The sequence below is a fragment of the Salmo salar genome, chromosome 17 (genome assembly GCF_965601325.2).
Source record: "Salmo salar chromosome 17, fSalSal1, whole genome shotgun sequence".
In the NCBI taxonomy this organism is placed as follows: Eukaryota; Metazoa; Chordata; class Actinopteri; order Salmoniformes; family Salmonidae; genus Salmo; species Salmo salar.
In genome coordinates, this window is record NC_138307.1 from 47889654 (window position 1) to 47913477 (window position 23824).

Here is a 23824-nt window from a genome sequence, read left to right on the forward strand (position 1 = left end):
TTGTATTGATATGTTGTATATCATTTGTTTTGGTTCATTCTGGTTCTGTCATTCTTCCTAAATCCCTCATTTGCAAACCCTTAGCATCTGGGACATGTATGGATAAGTCTGATATGGTATTGCTTTCTCCTGTCATATCCGCCCCTCCTGCCTTCATTCATAAATTCATGTAGTCATCATGTCTGCAGCCAGGCCATTGAGAAATGGAGTACTGTACAGTACCTTAAGCATCAACAAAGGAAACTCCTTAAACATAACCTAGGAAATGGTGCTGGCTATATACTTGGTTGGTCTATATGGGGGGCTGATGGTGACACTTAAACAAATCCAAGGCCGTGCTGCTTTAGTAGTTTGACATTTGACATGCGTCCTAGAATAAATACAAGGAGAAACGTATTGTTATTGCTATCGCCAAACCCTACGTAAACGTTGATCGCTTTGCCACATTTTAATCTACCGTGCGTTATTTTGGAAGGAAAGCTCATTTGTTTAGGCTATACACACATGAATGTTATTACACAGTAAATAGGCCATTATAACAGCCCATGCTGTGGTTTATCAACACCGGCATGGTCACAATAATAATAGGTACATTATCCTGGAGAGGCGTGACCAAGAGCATAATTTTCCGACAGAACAAAAACACCATCCAATGTCACAGGTTTACCTCAATGCGACCCGCACCGAACTTTCGTCCTGTCCACTCATGGTTACGAAGTCCGGAGGGTCGTCACGTCTGGAACAACCACGATATAAATAGCTGGATTTTCTTTTTCTTTATCGGTGTGCGGCAGGCAGCTTCGTTACCAAAGCGCTTGAGCCACCACAGCTCACATCCACTTTCTATAAATAATTGCAATACGATGTGAGCATTCGTGTGCTATTCTCTGTGCTCTAACTCGGGCGAGGCGCATTCTGAATAATATTCGAGGTTATCATTTCTATGACACTGCATTATTCCCGTGTAGAGGCCAGCCATGCTAGGTGGTGGGGACAGAATAATACACTTGCTCGCTCCTGTGTGCGACCCGAGGAGCGAAACGTAATCAAGCCACGCCTTCTGCACCCTACCAATCTGACAGAGGGGAAATATCAACCCCCCCATTGAATGACTGAAGAATCATCGCAGTCGCTCTATTTCCACATCATTCAATGGAATAGTTCAAGTGAATGTATATCGTTTTCTTAAGAATGTAAAACGGTTCGGTAAATGATAACTTTCCCAAGGCCAATTAGAGAGGCCAATTGATGGAGAAGGTTGAATTTATGGATGACCACTAGCTGAGTCTCAAGCAACGACACCACCTTGTTTTCTGCAATGCAATTGAAAACGTCCAATGCAGTTAAAAACCGCCCATCCAATTAAAAATGAAGGGGTTTACCATTATTGTATGTAGCCATATAGTTTGGCATTCCAATCTAATGTGAATATGTTTGTGAAATACCAAATGGTGTAGGCCTAATAGTGTTGCAGACATTACTGATGTACGGGTGCATGGATGGAGCATGGCACCATCGTGTGGTCATTGGTTAATATTACAAAAGTGCGGTGTGATCCAAATAATTTCCGTCTTTATACAGCAGATGGCATCAGATACACGTTACATTGAATTCCCCTGTACTCTGAGGCTGGAATAAGCGACCAACTACAAAATAACGAATGACAGCACAACACAACAACGAATCAATTATTTGAGTTTTACAGTCTTAGTGGTTGTCTTATTTTATTTACAGGAAAATACATTTTCAAAAGCAAAAGTGTCATGAGCCAAGCATATGATTTTAAGCATATTTGAGAGTACATGTTGGATTCACATGGATGTAAATGAACACTCAGTGCACAACCTCGCATGCGGAATGAACAACAGTACCAGAACAGGTGGGCTTAAAACGTTCTGTTTGTTTTCTCACCATCAAAAATTCAGGAGACTAGAAGAGAGGGGGAGACAATGCGTGTTCTTGTCCCTCAGTCCCATGTCTCCCTTGACTGAAACAGCATCAAGAGGCCTACAGCACAACACAGACCCCATTCACATAGCATAAATTTGTTTGTTACTCTCTTTAATAAAATCATGATTCAACACATGCATTAGTTACAAGAGGTACCATGAAATTAACAACCGTTTTGCAAATCAAACTTAAATCGTTACAGTTGTCAAAATTGAATGAATTGCCTATGACAAAGTAAAACGCTATGAAACATGTCAAATACAGTACATTTGGATGTTCCACTTATTAGAAAAATGACAAAAGAATTGTATCAAGAATTGTTAGTAAGTCAGTGTTGTGAGAACATACTAGAGTAGGCCTAACTTAACAGTTACAATTTTATAGAATACCAAAGTATATTTGATTTAGTTTGACTTTGATCCATAGTCTTGGTTAGATAGCTAAACTCATGGTCATGTATACATGCTTTCATGTATACAGTTTCAAGCATCACCTCTTGATTCTACTCATTCCATACCATTCTCAGTCACTTTAAGACGCTGTTTCATCCAGTAGTATACTGTAGATACTTCCTATCAACAGGGCTGAGCAACACAGGATGTTTCTTTTTTACAGTACAGGAAATCCGGATTCAAACTATGTCAGGTGTCCTTTTCAAGACATAAAGTATTAGTTAGAATCCCAAGGAATGAGAAGAAGCCTGAATATGTAGGTTCTTTTCAGGCTTATAACCTATCTATAACAGTAGTTATAACCAAGTATATTACAAAAGTTCAATACTTTATTTCCATGAACAACTAACTCTTCACGGTGCAAATTATTGCATTTATCCTCCCACAATGCTCTCTGTTTAGCATTGATTGAAAGAGACAGTTCAAATATAACATGTGATTGAGGCATCACTCACACTCACCCATTCCATGCAAAGGCAAATATAAGTACCATATTATTAACAAAGTATACATTACAATATATAGTTTACATATTTATAACTCACATACATTCTTTTCCATGTCACTTCTCTTTAAGACAGTTTAGTCTGAGATATAGTGGTACAAATATTGCAGTTGCACTTGTTGTACACTTGTAAATATTCTGCCATTGCGGTTACTGATTTCATTCTGATATGTCACAGTCATTACCAAGCCAATCAAATAACCCAGCATTAGTATGTGTCACTGATTGAAAATACTGTATAGGGCAGGGATCAACTAGATTCAGCCACGGGCTGATTTTTTTCTTGAGCGGATGGTCAGGGAGCCGGAACATAATTACAAATAATTTGTAGACTGCAAATTGACTGCAAGAAGCCCAAACAGATATAATATTTGACTTTAACATAATCATTTCAAACCTTGTTTACATCTGTATATGATTACATATATCTCTCTATTATGCGTGGAAATAATTTGACATTTTCAAAATGTTAATCACTTGGAGCTGATTTGCTGGTGTTTTTACAGTCTTTTATGTAGAACAATAAAAATACACTTTTTTTTTGCTCTTGGGGGGGCCAAATTCGGGCCGCGGACCGCCAGTTGGAGAACCCTGGTATAGGGGATACACTAACACAGCCAGGCTATAAGGCTACAGTACTAGAAGGACTGGTCTTGGATTTTACCTATATTAACCTCAGCAGCGCTGAAATGACAGCTTTTTTCAGCAGAAGATTTACAGTACATACACTGGTTTGAAGTTTGAAGAGGCATTATCAAACTCTAAAATCCCTACATTAAAAATACATTTTATGACATTATCAAAAAAAGAAACAATCAAAGTTCACAGTATAAAGTCTGAGATAGGTCGCTGGTCACAAATATGAATTGCTGAACTTGATTGATTTTACTGTGGGTGGATTTAACAAGGTAACAGTTAATTAAACTCAGCAACCAAGTAAACTGTACTGAACCACAACGGAAAACAACAGTGTTTATTGTAAAACACAATGTAAACCTCTTGCTGAAAATGAGACTTATTTTTATAGGGGTGAAGATTGCAGACTGAGACAACACAAAACACCCTGTTCCACAGATATTACCCTAGTGACAGTGAGTAGGGCTTTGCCAGGCGATGTGTGTGTGTGTGTGTGTGTGTGTGCGTCAGCGTGCGTTTGTGTGAGCGAGCCCAGTCCGATTCCTGCTGTGCTCTGCTGGAGACAAGACAGAATGCCTTGAAACCCATTGTATTTCTTCAGTAAACCAGAAGCCTATAGCAACAGACCCACACCTCTGTCACTAATGCACTAATGTCCAATAATAGCTCCTAAGACAACCATCTCTTAGCCACTAACAAAGGTGAAAGTAGTGCACTATATAGGTCTAAGGAAGGGTGTTGTTTAGAATGCAGAGCCAGATATTTTGAAAGCTACTGAGGTATTTTGAATATATTACTATACTGCAGTTCTGAGGAAATAACCTGTGAAAAACACATTCAGTAATGTTATAAGAAAGATGTCCTTATGACATAACCCAGTGCCAGTGGCTGGGATAACAGAAAGAGACACTCATTTATTGCAGCTGTGGTACTTTACATTTGAGCAGTTGGGTTACCTTTAAAACGGTATGCTTATTAGCCTAACCTTAATGAATAACTTGATATGATTGTAAAAATGTGTATGTTCATTGTTTGATATCATCTAAGGACCTTTCTAGTCGTTTTTTTACAGAAAGAAGTAGAGGGTGCTCAACCAAAGTGAGTCTTGAAATCAAAAAAATGTGTAGACATCATTGGACAGGAAAAGGTGCAATGCTAGCTCACCATTATTTTTTCAAAGTTTTATTAGACAAGTTTAAAAGATTGACATAGAAGGCTATTAAAGGCCGAAACGTCAACCTTTTAAACTCTTCCAATAAAACGACACATTTTTAATGGAGAGCGTTGTGTATTTGCCTGTCCATAGTAGTGTTTTATTAATACGAACGATTCTATACAATAAAAGGAGGAGAAAAAAAAAGCATAAGCCTACTACTTCAGCACTTGATAACTACAGCAATAACAATTAACATTTCCTCAAATTGAGTAGTGTGAGAAATTAAAAATAATTTTACTTCATTGTTCAACCAAATAAAATGTTAGTCTCAGCTTGTCAGAGATTTTAAGTCTGTCAACCATTCCAGCGATAAAAACATCTAGAAAACAACATTGTTGCTGAATTCTTAAAACTCAACCCCAACATTGGGAATATGCGTTTAGTGTGCGTTGAAACAAAAAAATAATACTTAGATTTTTCTGAACATCTCCCTCTTTCTTTCATTCCTCTGCTGCGTCGGCTGTTTTGAGGACTGAGTCCTCTCCCAAGATCTTGCAGAGTTCGTTGAGTCTGTGTTGCATCTTGGGTATTCCTGCAAGTGAAGACTCGAGGCGCTGTTTCTCCTCGGTCAGGGAGAGACGCGTAGCTGTGTCCAGCTGCTCGAACCTCCATCCTCCCTCACCATCAAACTGTAACAGGTGGGTGTGGTACTTCCTGTCGGTATGAAAAGTGGAGCAAGAATATGGGTTAAGGATGGGATTATTTCATGGTTGCATTATGATTCTCTTTTTAATTCGTTCACTATCCAGTCCAAGCACAACATTATTTCCAAATAGTATACAATTGTCTTTGACCTTATTTATGCTTGTGGTATGTTCTGAAACATTATTGCAGTGTTAGTGATGGTGCATGTGTCCTGTTCTATTGTGGTTGCAGTCATGTTGTGATTATTTTGTGCTGTGCTCAACCTTGTTGCGTGGTGTAGTGTCATGTCATGTCATGTTGTGTAAAATGTCATAGGGTTATTACGTGACTGCTAAGGTTAAACAAGCAACTAAATAGCAGCAGCAATCTCCTGAGAGGAACAGAGTTGCACAATATTGTGGTAGTCCTGTTTTTGTTTTCACTGCATGTCACGACTTCCGCCGAAGTCGGTCCCTCTCCTTGTTCGGGCGACGTTCGGCGGTCGACGTCGCCGGCCTTCTAGCCACCGCCGATCCACTTTTCATTTTCCATTTGTTTTGTCTTAGTCTTACACACCTGGTTTCACTCACCCAATAACCTGTTTATTATGTAACCCTCTGTTCCCCATGTTTGTTTGTGAGTGATTGTTTGTTGTATTGTGGTCCGTATTGTGGGCTTGGTAATTCTCTTGTATTTTGATGAATTTGAGTAAAGTTACTTTTATTTCCTCATCTCTGCTGTCCTGCGCCTGACTCCTCTGCACCACCTACACATGGATCCTTACAGTGCAATCGGTTTAACGCCTGAGGCTAACTCAGAGAAAATACAGAACAATGCACTGCTGTCGTGACAACTAGTAGTGCATTTGCTTATAGGCTACTACTTGTTTTGCGTTAGTTTTTTTGCATTTCCGTTTTTCTACAGGTTTCTATACAGTTTTCCTTTAAAACTATTCTACAGTGTTAGGTACAGAATCTGTGTGCTTCAAGACAAAAAGCGGCATACAATATTACACATTGGACGTTGAAGAAACTATCTGACTAGTCTTGCTTGCCAAACTCTTGGTGCTCCGCCTAAGTATTGGAGACACAGCGGCTGTCGGAAGAGACACTATGGCTGCATTTAAACAGGCAGCCCAATTCTGTTATTTTTTAATGAATTGGTCATTTGACCAATGAGATCAGCTCTGAAAAATATCTGACATGAAAAGATCTGATGTGATTGGTCAAAATACCAATTAGTGGAAAAAAGATCAGAATTGGGCTGGACAGACTGGTCCAGATATGATATCTATCTCTTACCAGAGGGAGGGCCTATGGGTGATTGACAGTAAGGATATCCCAGCATCCTTTGCAGCCTGGAATATTTTTCCCTCCACGTCAATGCTGACAGCACTGGTGCACTCATCCAACAGGGCGTATTTTGGCCTGACACACAAGAAAAAGGAATTTAGAAATGTATAACTTTCGAATTAACGATTAATGAAATCAACTAGCCAGCAATCAATCAACTATCGAACAAGAGAGGAATATGGGCTATTCAATAAACAGCACTATCTACTATTACGTTTTTCCAACCCACACATACGGGGTTTAAGAAGGCCTAAGATGGCAGGCCAAGTCGTACCTGTTGTAGAACATGCGAGCCATGCCCATCCTCTGTTTCTCTCCCCCAGACAACACGTCCTTCCAGTCCATCTCTACATCCCAACCTACACACAGACAAACAGACACACATCACAGTCAGTTAATATTGGAAGTACTGTCATTGACTACAGTTTTATTCTCCATTGGAATAAGTAGGTTAAACGCTACACAAAGACCAACGCAAAGGGTTTACATTTAGTGTAACCATGGTAACAACTGTGGTGAGAGACCAAAGTTCAAGAATATTCAATAGGAGACTGACTGACTTACAAAAGTTGTCTCTCTCTAAGGCTTACAAACAAGCATTTTCTTTGTCCCGCTGCCAAAGCGTCCTGTGTCTTTACGTTTAAATTACTAGGCTTCATGTGTATCTCAAAAGACCAAAAACCTAATACTTTCTAATCCTGATATAGAACCACGATGCAGGAAGAAAACGCAGGACTTCAATGTCTCTACAGCCTGCGTTTGTGAACAAACAGGGAAAACAATAATCCCTTCTAGAGGGATCTCAAGATTATTTTAGTTGAATGACCCTCTCCTCTGGCTTGGAACCATTCACACAGTGGTTACAAAGCAGCCATTCATGGCTCGAATCGAGAGTGACCAAGCTTAGTGGTGAGGCCACATTAATAGAGCTGATTGTTGGAGAATAACAGGACCACTGGTCTCCAGTTAACTACACTCTACCTGTCCTTAATAAGACCAAAGATATGGAGAGGGACAGACTGTTGCCACTAGAAAATACGGAAATAACTTCTTGAGTGGTTAAATGCACAACAGGCAGCGCATAGTGTGATAAGAGATACAGAAACTTTTTTTTAGGAAGGGTGTGTCAGCTGAACTAAGAGGGCCCCGTTCAGTATATGTGAGTTGTTGTTTGGGAATCCCCTTGGAAACCATATCATTCATCTCAAGGGTAAATGGCTTAAAAATAGGTTACTGGGAGTTTTGTCAGGCTACAGCCAGCTCTTTTCAAAGAGCACCTGTTACTACGCCTTCAGACCCACACAGCCCTTCTGTTCAGATCCCTCCCCGGGTTCTTACCGCCCTCGCGGGTCACTATCTGGTTGAGGTTAACGATGTCCAGTATGACCTCCAGGTCCTTGTCTCTGTAGCCTCTGTCATGCATGTCCTTTAGAGAGTCTGGGTAGATCACCTGGTCTCTCAGGGTCCCAATGGACATGTACGGCCTGAGGAGAGGGAGAGAGCGAGAGAGAGAGAGAGAGAGGGGGGGGGGGGGGGAGATAGTCAGACACAACATTTGGGTAAAGAGGTCTGTGTGTGTGTGTGTCACGTTTCACCATTCCAGTAAAGCCGTCAAAACACCTGGAAGATCTGGTAAATATTTCACTACTCTAAGGTCTGGTTACTCTCTCTCACTCTCCATGGAGATCCAGTTACTGGGTCTAGAGGGTAAGGTTACCTACTGCTGATTTTCAATACATTTAACTGTGTGTGTGTGTGTGTGTGTGTGTGTGTGTGTGTGTGTGTGTGTGCGTGCATACAGAATATGAATCCGTGCATGCTTGTGTGTGTGCCTCTATGCAAGTCTGCATGGTACATGTACAGACGTAGGATCTTCATTTGAGCCAGTTTGCCACAGTAAGAAAATAATCCTGCAGCAACAGGAAATGTGAAGTATTATGTGGATTTTAATTAATGGACATTTTTTGTAGGGGTTGATCCATTTTCTGTTAGGGCAAATCAAGTCTGACATTTTAAAGTGGAAATTACAAACTTTAGAAGCCTTTTTAAACCCATTTGCATTTCCTGTTGTGCAGTGACATTTGCAGCAACAAAAGAGTGGTCAAATGAAGATCCAATACCTATACATGGGTACATGTCTGTCAGAGTCAGTACATGTGTGGGCATAAGGATGTGTGTGACAGTGACAACCACTAACCTTTGTGGTATGTAGAACATGTGTTGTGGGGAGGGTTTGTGCAGCAGCCCCCCATAGACAGGCCACAGCCCACTGAGGATCCTGAACAGAGAACTCTTCCCACAGCCATTAGGACCTGTGATCAACAGGTGCATACCTTCCTCCACCTGCAAGAAACATCATTCACACACACGTTATAGCCTTGGAGTACTGAATAGTTTCCTCACAGCTGATGTGTCTAACAACTCATGACATGAGTTTGGCAAAGCAATCACTTGATTGTATGTAGTCCCTACATATTTTTTTGTCATGGTTTATGTTGAGTATTAGGAAGCAATACTGTCCTGCAATGCAATGCAATGTGGTGTGTGTGTGTGTGATAATTACATGTGTGCTTCCTTCTCTTAGCCAGGGTTCACTTCAAAATAAATTCAAATCTCAAAGTAAGCTAACTTCCCGGTAACACAACAAAGGACCCTGGGGGAAGATGGCTGGAGGATTAGGAAAATAGTAACAGCAAACACATCACAGGTACTGTAACATTTAGAATGATTTAGTAGGACGCACTTTCATAACACTTTGGAAATGGAAACAAAAATCTGTTTTCTTATTGGATAAGTTCAGGTAGTACATCATTTGAGGTAATTAACTTCATTTGAAAACATTTTATCAGTACTGAACATCACCCAGGATTTTGCTGTGTTATTCCTCACCTTGAAGTTGAGGCTGGAAACCACTATGTCTCCATTGGGAGTGATGATAGGGACACTCTCACACACGATGCCATTGTCCACATCGATGACTCTTCCTGCAGAAGACAAAGACAAAAAACAAAAGAAAACTGGTCATTGTGTGTCGGTCAATAATTAATATGATCAGTTCAGTCAACCAGAGTGTATGTGGCTGCCAGAAAACTGTGTGGCAGCATTTAAAAAGTGTGAGAAAGTGTAAAAAAGGGCAGCTGTAGATACCGAGGACGTGGCCAACTGACTAACTAGCTGTGTTAGCGAAGAGTATGTCCAGATGCACACGTTCACCGTTGGTATTAGCCGAGCAGTTAGAGCATTGGGCCAATAACAGAAAGGTGGCAGAAAGGTGGTTGGTTCGAATACCGGGCTGACATGGTGAAAAATCTGTCGATGTGCCCTTGAGCAATTAACCCTAATTTGCTCCAGGGGTGCTGTACTACTATGGCTGACCCTGTAAAACAACACATTTCACTGTACCTATCCGGTGTATGAAACAATAAAACATCTTATATCATGATTACAGCTGAGTCGTTTGATGCTGAGGATGGATATCTGGCTTTAGACCAAGATGGTGAGAAAGAACAGCAAGAAAGATACACAGGATTAGCCTAGGCTGTTTCCCAAACGGCACCCTATTCCCTTTTATAGTGCACTACCTTTGACAAAGGCCCATAGGTCTCTGGTCAAAAGTCAGTGTTTTCCCTAGGATTTTTTTCAGCAGCGATGGCAAAGTTAGCGTGGGGGGGAACGTCATTCTTTTGAAAAGGACATTCTACTGCAAAATGAAAGAATATATGATTATGTTGACACAATCTGAAATGTAATTTTCTCTTTAAAAGCATTAGAACCTGTAGCCAGAAATAAATAGCCTGAAGCTTGGGTTGGCCCATCTGCCTTTACAGTGCATTCAGAAAGTATTCAGACCCCTTGACCTTTCCACATTATGTTACGTTACAGGCTTATTCTAAAATGGATTAAATCATTTCCCCCCCCCTCATCAATCTACACACAATACCACATAATGACAAAGCAAAAACAGTTTTTTCGAAATGTAAATATTGCATTTACATAAGTATTCAGACCCTTTACTCAGTACTTTGTTTAAGCACCTTTGGCAGTGATTACAGCCTCAAGTTTTCTTGGGTATGACGCTACAAGCTTGGCACACCTGTATTTGGGGAGTTTCTCCCATTCTTCTTTCCAGATCCTCTCAAGCTCTGTCAGGTTGGATGGGGAGCATCGCTGCACAGCTATTTTCAGGTCTCTCCAGAGATGTTTAATCGGGTTCAAGTCCAGGCTCTGGCTGGGCCACTCAAGGACATTCAGAGACTTGTCCCGAAGCCACACCTGCGTTGTCTTGGCTGTGTGCTTAGGTTGTTGTCCTGTTGGAAGGTGAACCTTCACCCCAGTCTGAGGTCCTGAGCCATCTGAAGCAGGTTTTCAACAAGGATCTCTCTGTACTTTGCTCCATTCATCTTTCCCTTGATCCTGACAAGTCTCCTAGTCCCTGCTGCTGAAAAACATCCCCATCACATGATGCTGCCACCACCATGCTTCACCGTAGGGAAGTTGCCAGGTTTCCTCCAGACGTGACACTTGGCATTCAGGTCAAAGAGTTCAATCTTGGTTTGAGAATCTTCTTTCTCATGGTCTGAGAGTCCTTTACGTGCCTTTTGGAAAATTCCCAGTGGGTTGTCATGTGCCTTTTACTGAGGAGTGGCTTCCGTCTGGCCACTCTAACATAAAGGCCTGATTGGTGGAGCGCTGCAGAGATGGTTGTCCTTCTGGAAAGTTCTCCCATCTCCACAGAGGAACTCTGGAGCTCTGTCAGAGTGACCATTGGGTTCTTAGTCACCTCACTGACCAAGGCCCTTCTCCCCCGATTGCTCAGTTTGGACGGGCTACAGCTCTAGGAAGAGTCTTGGTGGTTCTAAACTTCTTCCATTTAAGAATGATGGAGGCCACTGTGTTCTTGGGGACCTTCATTAATGTCTTGGTACCCTTCCCCAGAGCTGTGCCTCGACACAATCCTGTCTTGGAGCTCTACGGACAATTCCTTCGACCTCATGGCTTGGTTTTTGCTCTGACATGCACTGTCAACTGTGGAACCTTATATAGACAGGTGTGTGCCTTTCCAAATCATATCCAATCAATTGCATTTACCACAGGTGGACTCCAATCAAGTTGTTGAAACAAGGATGATCAATGGAAACAGGAGGCACCTGAGCTCAATTTCGAGTCTCGTAGCAAAGGGTCTGAATACTTATGTAAACAAGGTATTGTTTTTTTATTTTTAATACATTTGCAAACATTTCTAAAACTTGTTTTCGCTTTGTCATTATGGGGTATTGTGTGTAGATTGATGAGGAAAAACATTTATTTAACGTATTTTAGAATAAGGCTGTAACGTAACAAAATGTGGAACGAGTAAATGGGTCTGAATACTTCCAGAATGTACTGTACCTAATTGAAAAACCCCAACAGACTATGAATGCATCAAATGCCACAAATATACGTTATAACTTGTCATTCCAGGCAACTGAACATTTTAGAGGCCCTCCTCCTGGCCGCAGAGACAAAATGTTTTAAAGCAAATTTCCCCAAATTCTACACATTCTGTCATGGGGCGGAGAAAACATTTCAGTTTTAAAGTAAGTCTCCTGCAATTTTATACATTTCGCCATGAGGCTGAGAGAAAATGTGCCGTTTAGAGCAAATTTCCTGCAATTCTACACACTTATGCAGTGTTCTTATGCTGTCTGAATGACTCAAACATTGTCACAAAATAATGCCATGCAATTTGGGGAATTTTAGATTCTCCCTGACTGTCTAGTTTTATTTTGGTGATTGTTAGTTTTCGAAGATTATCATATTTTATTTTTAATACATAGGTCCATTATCTTTTCTACATGATCTGTTTTAGTCATTTAACTTTACAGTGAAAACATTTTAACATCCCAATGTTTTCTTTATATACAGTATATAAATATATATATACAGTATATACAGTATATATATATATATATACTGCTCAAAAAAATAAAGGGAACACTTAAACAACACATCCTAGATCTGAATGAAAGAAATAATCTTATTAAATACTTTTTTCTTTACATAGTTGAATGTGCTGACAACAAAATGACAAAAATAATCAATGGAAATCCAATTTATCAACCTATGGAGGTCTGGATTTGGAGTCACACTCAAAATTAAAGTGGAAAACCACACTACAGGCTGATCCAACTTTGATGTAATGTCCTTAAAACAAGTCAAAATGAGGCTCAGTAGTGTTTGTGGCCTCCACGTGCTTGTATGACCTCCCTACAACGCCTGGGCATGCGCCCGATGAGGTGGCGGATGGTCTCCTGAGGGAGGTGGACAGTCTGTGGTGCAACGTGGCGTTGGTGGATGGAGCGAGACATGATGTCCCAGATGTGCTCAATTGAATTCAGGTCTGGGGAACGGGCGGGCCAGTCCATAGCATCAATGGCTTCCTCTTGCAGGAACTGCTGACACACTCCAGGCACATGAGGTCTAGCATTGTCTTGCATTAGGAGGAACCCAGGGCCAACCGCACCAGCATATGGTCTCACAAGGGGTCTGAGGAGCTCATCTCGGTACCTAATGGCAGTCAGGCTACCTCTGGCGAGCACATGGAGGGCTGTGCGGCCCCCCAAAGAAATGCCACCCCACACCATGACTGACCCACCGCCAAACCGGTCATGCTGGAGGATGTTGCAGACAGCAGAACGTTCTCCATGGCGTCTCCAGACTCTGTCACGTCTGTCACGTGCTCAGTGTGAACCTGCTTTCATCTGTGAAGAGCACAGGGAGCCAGTGGCGAATTTGCCAATCTTGGTGTTCTCTGGCAAATGCCAAACGTCCTGCACGGTGTTGGGCTGTAAGCACAACCCCCACCTGTGGACGTCGGGCCCTCATACCAACCTCATGGAGTCTGTTTCTGACCGTTTGAGCAGACACATGCACATTTGTGGCCTGCTGGAGGTCATTTTGCAGGGCTCTGGCAGTGCTTCTCCTGCTCCTCCTTGCACAAAGGCGGAGGTAGCGGTCCTGCTGCTGGGTTGTTGCCCTCCTACGACCTCCTCCACATCTCCTGATGTACTGGCCTGTCTCCTGGTAGCGCCTCCATGCTCTGGACACTACGCTGACAGACACAGCAAACCTTCTTGCCACAGCTCGCATTGATGTGCCATCCTGGATGAGCTGCACTACCTGAGCCACTTGTGTGGGTTGTAGACTCCGTCTCATGCTACCACTAGAGTGAAAGCACCGCCAGCATTCAAAAGTGACCAAAACATCAGCCAGGAAGCATAGGAACTGAGAAGTGGTCTGTGGTCCCCACCTGCAGAACCACTCCTTTATTGGGGGTGTCTTGCTGATTGGCTATAATTTCCACCTGTTGTCTATTCCATTTGCATAACAGCATGTGAAATCTATTGTCAATCAGTGTTGCTTTCTAAATGGACAGTTTGATTTCACAGAAGTGTGATCGACTTGGAGTTACATTGAGTTGTTTAAGTGTTCCCTTTATTTTTTTGAGCAGTGTATATATATATATATATATATATGTATGTATATATATATATATGTATGTATGTATGTATGTATGTATGTATGTATGTATGTATGTATGTATGTATATATATAAAATATTGGCGGCAATGATTTAGAAGTGGTGGCCTGCCACTGGTATTTTAACATGGGGAAACACTGAATGTAGTGCACTATATAGAGAATAGGGTGCCATTTGGGGTGGACCCTGCGTCTCTCTCTAGCCTGTAAAAAAATATGTTCAAATTAAAGTATTTAGTCCCATATTCCTAGCACGCAATGATTACATCAATCTTGTGACTACAAACTTGTTGGATGCATTTCCTGTTTATTTTGGTTGTGTTTTCAGATAATTTTGTTTCTGAACACTTCTACATTCATGTGGATGCTATCATGATTACGGAATATCCTGAATGAATCGTGAATAATGATGAGCGATAAAGTTACAGACGCACAAATATCATTGAAGCTGGTAACCCTCCAGCTGCCGGATCACTCCCTGCATGCAGCTCGGGGATTCAAACCAGCAACCTTTCGGTTACCAGGCTACCAGCCCGCCTCTCTAACCCAGATTCTACCACAACCCCCTAATGTAGTATTGTAGTATACTATGGTATAGTTGTGTACTGAATAGGGAATAGGATGACGTTTGAGTGTCTCACATGTGTTAGTGTATCCTACGTACCTCTGGACAAATGTGTACTAAATCTCAGATAGTCTACCTTTGATTTCCAAAGGCCCATCGATGTGCATCTCTGGCCTGGCCACGATCTTCTTCTCTCCTGTTCCCATGGTCGAAGTGGACGAGCGCTTGTAGACGCCTCTCTGCACCTCGCCAAACACCAGGAACATGTTGTAGACGCGTGTTGTGTAGCCCGCCAGCTCTGTGACCTATCACAGACAACAAGAAAGGTCAGAGGTCATTTGTTGAGGTAAATAACACTGGAGTCAGACTGAACTGAAAGGGGTCAGTTAGGTCGTCTTACCCAACAGAGTTCAAAACCATTGCCCAACAGTAGGTGTGTGCAAAGTAGAGCAGTGTGTGTGTCTTTGGGAAAACTCTTGAACTTGAACTACAAGAGCAGCCAGCAGCAGAGCTGGTGTATAGCAGTGTATTGTAGAGTGCACTGAAAATCTGGTCAAGATTACAGTACAAGATGAAGGGCCATTATTTGATTGAATGATGGAAAAGCCCTCTGTATAATTTATGCAACTAATTTTCACTCATAGCTTAATCTGACTCTAAACAATGGCTGGAATTGTTGTTTTTTCATAGCTGTTTGTATCTGTGTTTAGGGAACACACAGTACTGATGATGGCCGAGGCAGATAACAGAGCCTGTCTAATGGGACGATTGTACACTCTTAGAAAAAAGGGTTCTAGAAGGGTTTTGCGGCTGTCCCCACAAGAGAACCCTTTTAGGTTCCAGGTTAAACCCTTTTGGTTACATGCGGAAAGGTTTGACAGGATTACAAACACAGACTGACCAGCTCAAATAGACAGAAGCCTTCTATATGGCAGACCAATCCGAACTCCTCTCTCGGCATGTCCAGCCCACTTATTATCTCAGCCAATCATGGCTAGTGGGATGGTTACTGACTTTTTCTGTGGCTTAACCAACAAGGCTCATAATTTAACAATTTTACAGATGGCATACACGTTTGTTACTAAGGCACATGAAAGTTCACATGTTCGAGAAGGCATTTCTGCCAAAAAAACGCATTTAGATAAAAACTAAATGTTTACGTTCAAACGGCTCTCCTGTGAAGTCGTGACTTGCGACATACACCTAGTTTCCTGAATCGGGTCACATTTCAAGGAGATCTCTTCCAAGTTAGTTAGGGTGCCATAGGATTGATAATGAGGAGCTGAACCCAGCCAGACAGGCTACATGGTTGATCACCAGATGGAGGATTATTCACAGCTAGACTAAGCCAGCCAGCATGAGTGGCAGAGTGGGAAAGCCTTAAAGTGGAACTGACAGCTGATGGGATCCTCCTCTTTTTAATAGAGGCCACCACTCTGTTTTCACACGCAATTGCATAGCCTATAGAACCACCGGGTGGTTTACCCAATAAATGACTGGGCGTTTATACATAGAGTGTGCAACTCTCTTTGTCTTTTGACCTGTCTAAAATAAAGAATGGATTTATTGTGATGGTGTAGGCTATATTACATGGATTTCTTAGACTTTTAAAATGTAGATGTTCCAAATGTCTGCATTAGTGGCTTGTAGGCTATTCATGGAAGCCACAAGATTCTAAATGTGTTTATGTTAATTAACGGTCATCTACCGTGAGATCAGCAGTTGTTTGCTTGACAATCACCAGCTGACAATATTTCATGATCGCCACAGCCTTAGGTGTGTCACAGTCTCAGGCTGTGTTCAGACAGTGTGCAGTGACAGCAGCAGTAGTGTAATGTGTACTGCCTGTGTCTGTCAAATCAAATCAAATGTTATTTGTCAAATACAACTGGTGTAGACCGTACTGTGAAATGCCTACTTACAAGCCCTTAACTTCTATGGGCTACGTGGGACGCTAGCGTCCCACCTGCGGGACACAGCCAGTGAAATATCAGGGCGGAAAATTCAAAAACAACAAAATGTCATAATTCAACTTTCTCAAACATATGACTATTTTACACCATTTTAAAGATACACTTCTCGTTAATCTAACCACATTGTCCGATTTCAAAAAGGCTTTACAGCGAAAGCAAAACATTAGATTATGTTATGAGAGTACAAAGACAAAAATAATCACAGCCATTTTACAAGCAAGGACATGTGTCAATAAAACCCAAAACACAGCGAAATGAAGCACTAGCCTTTGACGATCTTCATCAGATGACACTCCCAGGACATTATGTTACACAATACATGTATGTTTTGTTTGATAAAGTTCATATTTATATCCAAAAACAGCATTTTACATTGGCGCGTGATATTCAGAAAATGTATTCCCACCAAAACGCCCGGTGAATGTGCACATCAATTTACAAAAATACTCATCATAAACGTTGACAAAATACATAATAATTATTTGAAGAATTATAGATAGACTACTCCTTTATGCAACCGCTGTGTCAGATTTTAAAATAGCTTTACGGAGAAAGCACATTTTTCAATATTCTGAGTACATAGCTCAGCCATCACGGCGAGCTATTCAGACACCCGCCAAATTCAGGGGCAACCTAAACTCAGAATTAGTATAAGAAATATTGTATTACCTTTGCTGATCTTCGTCAGAATGCACTCCCAGGACTGCTACTTCCACAAGAAATGTTGTTTTTGTTCCAAATAATCCATATTTATGTCCAAATACCTCCGTTTTGTTCGTGCGTACAGATCACTTATCCAATGGCATAACGCGCGAGCGCGGAACGAGAGACAAAAAGTCCAAATGTTCCATTAACCGTACTTAGAAGCATGTCAAACGCTGTTTAAAATCAATCTTTATGGTATTTTTAACGTAAAATTGCGATAATATTCCAACCGGACAATGCTGTATTCATTCAAGAAGAAAATGAAGGAGGGGCGCGCTCGCGGGACCGAGCATATCCAATCCCTTTGTTGCCAGGCAGACCACTCAGTAACTGAGCTCCTATTATCTACCCAGTGACAGGAAAATGCTCAAACCACTTTCTGAAGGCTTTAGACAGCCAATGGAAGCCTTAGGAAGTGCAACGTCACCCCACAGACACTGGAGCTTCGATAGAGAATCAAAAGAAGAACTACAATTCTCAGACTTTTCACTTCCTGCTTGGATTTTTCTCAGGTTTTTGCCTGCCATATGAGTTCTGTTATACTCACAGACACCATTCAAACAGTTTTAGAAACTTCAGAGTGTTTTCTATCCAAAAATATTAATAATATGCATATTCTAGTTTCTGGGCCAGAGTAGTAACCTGTTTAAATTGGGTACATTTTTCATCCGGCCGTGAAAATACTGCCCCCTAGCCCAGACAGGTTTTAACCAACAATGCAGTTAAAGAAATAGAGTTAAGAAAATATTTACTAAATAAACTAAAGTAAAAAAAATTCAATCAAAAAGTAACAAAAGAAAATGACATAACAATGCTATATTTTATTTGTATTTAACTAGGCAAGTCAGTTAAGAACAAATTCTTATTTACAACGACAGCCTACCCCGGCCAAACCCTAACCCGGATGACACTGGGCCAATTGTGCACCGCCCTATGGGACTCCCAATCCCGGCCAGTTGTGATACAGCCTGAAATCAAACCAGGGTGTGTAGTGACGCCTCTAGCTAGGAGATGCAGTGCCTTAGACCGCTGCGCCACTCGGGAGCCTTGAGTGGCAGGGGTACCGGGGGTATATACACGGGGTACCGGCACCGAGTCAATGTGTGGGGGTACAGGTTAGTCGAGGTAATTTGTAAAGTGACTATGCATAGATAATAAACAGCGAGTAGCAGCAGTGTAAGAACAAAGTGGGGTGTGTCAATGTAAATTATCCAGGTGGCCATTTGATGAATTGTTCAGCAGTCTTATGGCTTGGGTGTAGAAGCAACTGGTCAGGATGCTCTCGATGGTACAGCTGTAAAACCTTTTGAGGATCTGGGGACCCATGCCAAATCTGGGGAAAAGCTGTTGTCGTGCCCTCTTCACAACTGTCTTGGTGTGTTTGGACCATGATAGTTTGTTGGTGATCTCGACCTGCTCCAATTCAGCCCCATCTATGTTAATGGGGGGTCTCTGACCTCCTCCCTATAGGCTGTCTCATCATTGTCTGTGATCAGGCCTACCACTGTTGTGTCGTCAGAAAACTTAATGATGGTGTTGGAGTCGTACTTGGCCACGCAGTCGTGGGTGAACAGGGTGAATGTGTGTGCCCCTGCTGCATAACATTCCCTACTGTTACATAACCTGTTTCGTTGTGTGGCACTGTTCAAACACCAAACAGGGCGAGCTACAGTGAGTGAACATTACCTTCAGTAGGAAGTGTGATACTGATTTGCAAGGCAAAGGATTACAAAAACCACAGTCTGACACCAACAATACTCAATTCCTCTTATTGAAAGGTCTACCCTCCCCTACAGAGTGTAACAGTGCACTTTCTTGTACATCAGCCCTTTTCTCACATCCATGTAATACTGTAGATATAACTGTCATATTCACAAATATTGTAGTGGGCATATGACCACCGACACAGACAACATTCAAATCAGCACCGTGATGGGGGACATAAAATGTCCTTTTGGGCCAAATTCTGGTAACTCAAAAATACATGTCTGCAAAAAAAATGAATGCATGGATGGACATCATCATTTTGGGATTACGATAAGGGATTACGTCCCTATGATTCAATGAATGAGCACGGCCCTTCTTTGATGTTGCTTCATGTTGGTCAGACCGTTTGAGAGTCCTCTTGTCATGAGTGGGTTACTCTAACACTGTCGATTCACTCTAATGAGAGAGAGAGAGAGAGAGAGAGAGAGAGAGAGAGAGAGAGAGAGAGAGAGAGAGAGAGAGAGAGAGAGAGAGAGAGAGAGAGAGAGAGAGAGAGAGAGAGAGAGAGAGAGAGAGAGAGAGAGAGAGAGAGAGAGGGGAGAACGAGAGAAAGAGAGAAGAGAGGGAAGCGTGAGACATCACCTCTTTGTAGGAGGACATGATCCTCTCGATGGCGTCAGCTCCAGAGGCCAGGAGATTGCGTGCGGTGGTGAAAGCCTCTGTCCTCTCGCTCACCAGCACCTGAGTCTGACCGTCGGCAGTCTCTGTGAGAGGGGAAATTAAGGATAGACACTATGAGATGACATACTGGGCCCCTAGCCCCTTGGCTTTCTGATCTGTGAACACCTAGGGGGTATGGCCTAAGGAAGGGCCTAGGAACTAGGGAAAGGGGCAAAAGACCGAAATGGAACAGAGCCATTCTGTGCTTAGACCAGTAAGACTGTAATGACTGCTCTTATTTGACCACAGGAGGTTGGCGGCACCTTAATTGGGGAGGACGGCCTCGTGGAAATAGCTGTAGCGGAATAGGCGGAATGGTATCAAATACATCAAACACATGGTTTCCATCTGTTTGATGCCATTCCATTTGCTCTGTTCCAGCTATTATTATGAGCGACCTCCCATCAGCAGCCTCCACTGGTGGAGACAACAGTAGCATTCCGTTGGTTAGCAGCTAACAGGACAATAGGGACAATAGGATGAATATACCCTTATCAACACAACAAAGTCCTTGTTGAATAACACGTACAGGGTATCATTGAGATAGTTGGTTCCTGTGGGTTAACTTCTTTGGGATAGGGGGAAGTATTTTCACGGCCGGATAAAAAACTTACCTGATTTAATCTGGTTACTACTCCTGCCCAGAAACTAGAATATGCATATAATTAGTAGATTTGGATAGAAAACACTCTAAAGTTTCTAAAACTGTTTGAATGGTGTCTGTGAGTATAACAGAACTCATATGGCAGGCCAAAACCTGAGAAGATTCCATACAGGAAGTGCCCTGTCTGACAATTTGTTGTCCTTCTGTTGCATCTCTATCGAAAATACAGCATCTGTGCTGTAACGTGACATTTTCTAAGGCTTCCATTGGCTCTCTAAAGCCGCCAGAAAGTGGAATGGGGTGTCTGCTGTCTCTGGGCAAAGAACAGCAGCAGAATTTGTTAGTGGTCAGCCTGGGGACAGTGAGACTGAGATGCGCGTTCACGAGACTAGTCAATTTTTTTCTTTCAGCCTTTGAATGAATACAACGTTGCCCGGTTGGAATATTATCGCTATTTTACGAGAACAATAGCATAAACATTTATTTTAAACAGCGTTTGACATGCTTCTAAGTACGGTAATGAAATATTTCGAATTTTTTGGTCACAAAATGCGCTCGCGCGTCACCCTTCGGATAGTGACCTGAACGCACTAACAAAACGGAGCTATTTGAATATAACTATGGATTATTTGGAACCAAAACAACATTTGTTGTTGAAGTAGAAGTCCTGGGAGTGCATTCTGACGAAGAACAGAAAAGGTCATCCAATTTTTCTAATAGTAATTCTGAGTTTAGGTTGTCCCAAACTTGGTGGGTGTCAAATTAGCTAGCCGTGATGGCCGAGCTATGTACTCAGAATATTGCAAAATGTGCTTTCGCCGAAAAGCTATTTTAAAATCGGACATAGCAATTGCATAAAGGAGTTCTGTATCTATAATTCTTAAAATAATTGTTATATATTTTGTCAACGTTTATCGTGAGTAATTTAGTAAATTCACCGGAAGTTTTCGGTGGGTATGCTAGTTCTGAGCATCACATGCTAATGTAAAAAGCTGTTTTTTGATATAAATATGAACTTGATTGAACAAAACATGCATGTATTATATAACATAATGTCCTAGGAGTGTCATCTGATGAAGATCATCAAAGGTTAGTGCATTTCGCTGTGGTTTGGGTATTTGTGATGCATGCTAGTTGCTTGGAAATGGCTGTGTGGTTTTTTGTGTCTATGTACTCTCCTAACGTAATCTAATGTTTTGCTTTCGCTGTAAAGCCTTTTGGAAATCGGACAACGTGGTTCGATTCAGGAGAAGTGTATCTATAAAATGGTGTAAAATAGTCCTATGTTTGAGAACTTTGAATTATGACATTTTGTGGTTTTAAATTTGGCGCTCTGATTTGTCACTGGCTGTTGAATAGTGTGGGACGATTTCGTCCCACCTCCCCTAGAGAGGCTAACACATGCTGATCAGCTACTACTGTATGTGGAATATGCAAATGAAGAGGGACTGTTTGTTGGGCTTTGTGAGTTCAGCACAAAATGACCTGAATAGAATCAAATGTCAATCGGTTCAAATGAAAGACGGAATAGGCTACCTACTGGTACGCACAAATAGAGAAAAACCATGACAACCATTCCCTCCTCCACAGAGATGCTGTACTTGAAAACAAGATGATGTCGTGATGACTATTACCGCTGTCAGCGAAGCCGGTAGCTGTGATGATGGGCACAGCCACCATGACCAGTCCACAGCTACTCCACACGTACTTCATGAGGAACTGCTCTATCATGATGTACCAGAGACGCTTGGACAGGATCAAGTTCATCTGCTCCGCCAGGGCCCGGTAGCACTTCTGCAGCTGACGCATCTCCACCTGACACACACAGGACAGATAGACACAAACAGGCAGTTTACATTACAGTCACAAACGTATCTAGCCTACACAGCATAGCACATTCACAACAAATGGATTACAATAGATTTCACATTACATTCACATTGTATGTTAGTTATTTTGCACTTGCAGTCTTATTTAAAACAAGTGCATATAAGGAGGCTGTCAATCAAATGATTGAAATTCACTTTTGGGAATTGGATATGATGTCATGGGTGTGCATTGGATCCAACCCATTGCTATTTCTATTGTAATAAATACATAGTGACTTTGCATGCAAAATCCACCATGCATCCTTCCTTGTATACCTTGTGGCCCCTGTAGAAGGCTATCTCCTCTGCATTGGCAATGATCCTGGAATGCACATAGCGCAAATGGCCTTTCCTGTGGGCCTCCTCAGCTACTAGTTTTCCGAATTTCGGCGAGCACGCCCTCAGAACCTTGGCCGTGCAAAACACCACCAGCCCGGCCAGCAGGGTCGGCCCGCTGGCGTTGGCCCCCCTGGACCGGGCCGTCTGGATGAGTGTGTAGGAGGTGAGTATCACATCCAAGATGGGCTTGGTGAGGTTCGAGTAGAGATGCGCAACGGATTGGGAAAACATCATTACGTCCTCGGTAAGAGACTGGTCCGGGTTGGTCAGTCTCCCGTCCATGTTGCTGACTTTGTAGTAGGTCTGGTCTGTGAAATAGGTGGTGTAGGCATGGTCCACTAGCCGTGTGCGGAAGGCGAGGGCCAGCTTGCACTCTAGGTAGCGGATAACGCTGTTCACGAATGTGGCCGGAATGGCAATAAGGAGCCATTTCATCAGTTGGATGATGAAGCTGCGTGGTTCTTTCTCAACGATTGTTTTCACAATCTTGCCATCCAAGCCTGCGACATAGATAGACAGAAATGTCCGTGAAATCAACGCGACCGAATGCAGAGACAGCAATCCGAGCTCTTTGGAAACAAGCTTTGGAAAGAGGATTTTGATGAGTTCAAGTATCTGCTTAAAAAATTCAGCGTTTACCCCAGGCGACTTTTTATGACTCAGTGCATCTGTTTGTGATTGAACGCCAACCGTCGAGCCATTTTCCTCTCCTTTAGAGCCCCTGCTATTCTTGCATTCTTTCCGTTTCCCGAATTGTCTGCAGACGATGGGGTACAGGGTTTTCACCCCGTAGGCAGCGGCCGCGAGAAAGAGAGCTCGCTTCGCTGCAGTCGTCCGGTCCCATTTCACTCTGGACGCCGCATCAAGTATATTGGACATCTTTTCCCCTACGCAGCGATCAAAGACCTAGTCTGGTTATTCCGTGCTACATCCATCGGGATTTAGTATCATTACGGATATTGAGGCGAAAAGAAAAGGAAAAACCAACTCCCTCATACAACGGTGAGATGTTTAAGCTAGAAAAACCCACCCGCTAGCTACGTTCTAGTATTTCCGTCATTTGGTTTGGCAGTGTTTTATTTTTTTATAG

General features: G+C 42.2%; 2 protein-coding genes across 5 annotated transcripts in view; both read right to left on the bottom strand.

The window, feature by feature from the left end:
• LOC106575986 (kinesin-like protein KIF21A) overlaps nt 1–1016 on the bottom strand; it is a 41275-nt gene extending 40259 nt beyond the window's left edge. For all 4 annotated transcript variants that reach the window (XM_014152768.3, XM_082963798.1, XM_014152765.3 and 1 more), the window contains exon 1: nt 668–1016. In XM_014152768.3, the coding sequence (XP_014008243.1) occupies nt 668–708 (41 nt within the window). In that variant the 5' untranslated portion in view covers nt 709–1016. The remainder of the gene's footprint in view (nt 1–667) is intronic.
• A 672-nt stretch (nt 1017–1688) lies between these two features.
• Nucleotides 1689–23811, bottom strand: LOC106575983 (ATP-binding cassette sub-family D member 2). The gene is made up of 10 exons (XM_014152760.3): nt 22672–23811; nt 22162–22342; nt 19846–19967; nt 14955–15123; nt 9625–9719; nt 8933–9078; nt 8074–8219; nt 7010–7094; nt 6685–6810; nt 1689–5413 (listed from the first exon to the last, which is right to left on the bottom strand). Exons 1-10 carry the CDS (start codon nt 23611–23613, stop codon nt 5200–5202), a joined length of 2226 nt encoding a protein of 741 aa, XP_014008235.1. The 5' UTR covers nt 23614–23811; the 3' UTR covers nt 1689–5199.
• Nucleotides 23812–23824: the final 13 nt, after the last annotated feature.

Excerpts from the sequence above, each read along its gene's own strand:
- LOC106575983 (XM_014152760.3), bottom strand. The coding sequence starts at position 23,613 with ATGTCCAATATACTTGATGCGGCGTCCAGAGTGAAATGGGACCGGACG. Across the intron at positions 22,343-22,671 it reads CCTTCTACAGGGGCCACAAG|GTGGAGATGCGTCAGCTGCA; the intron begins GTATACAAGGAA and ends TGTGTGTGTCAG. Across the intron at positions 19,968-22,161 it reads TACCGGCTTCGCTGACAGCG|AGACTGCCGACGGTCAGACT; the intron begins GTAATAGTCATC and ends CCCCTCTCACAG.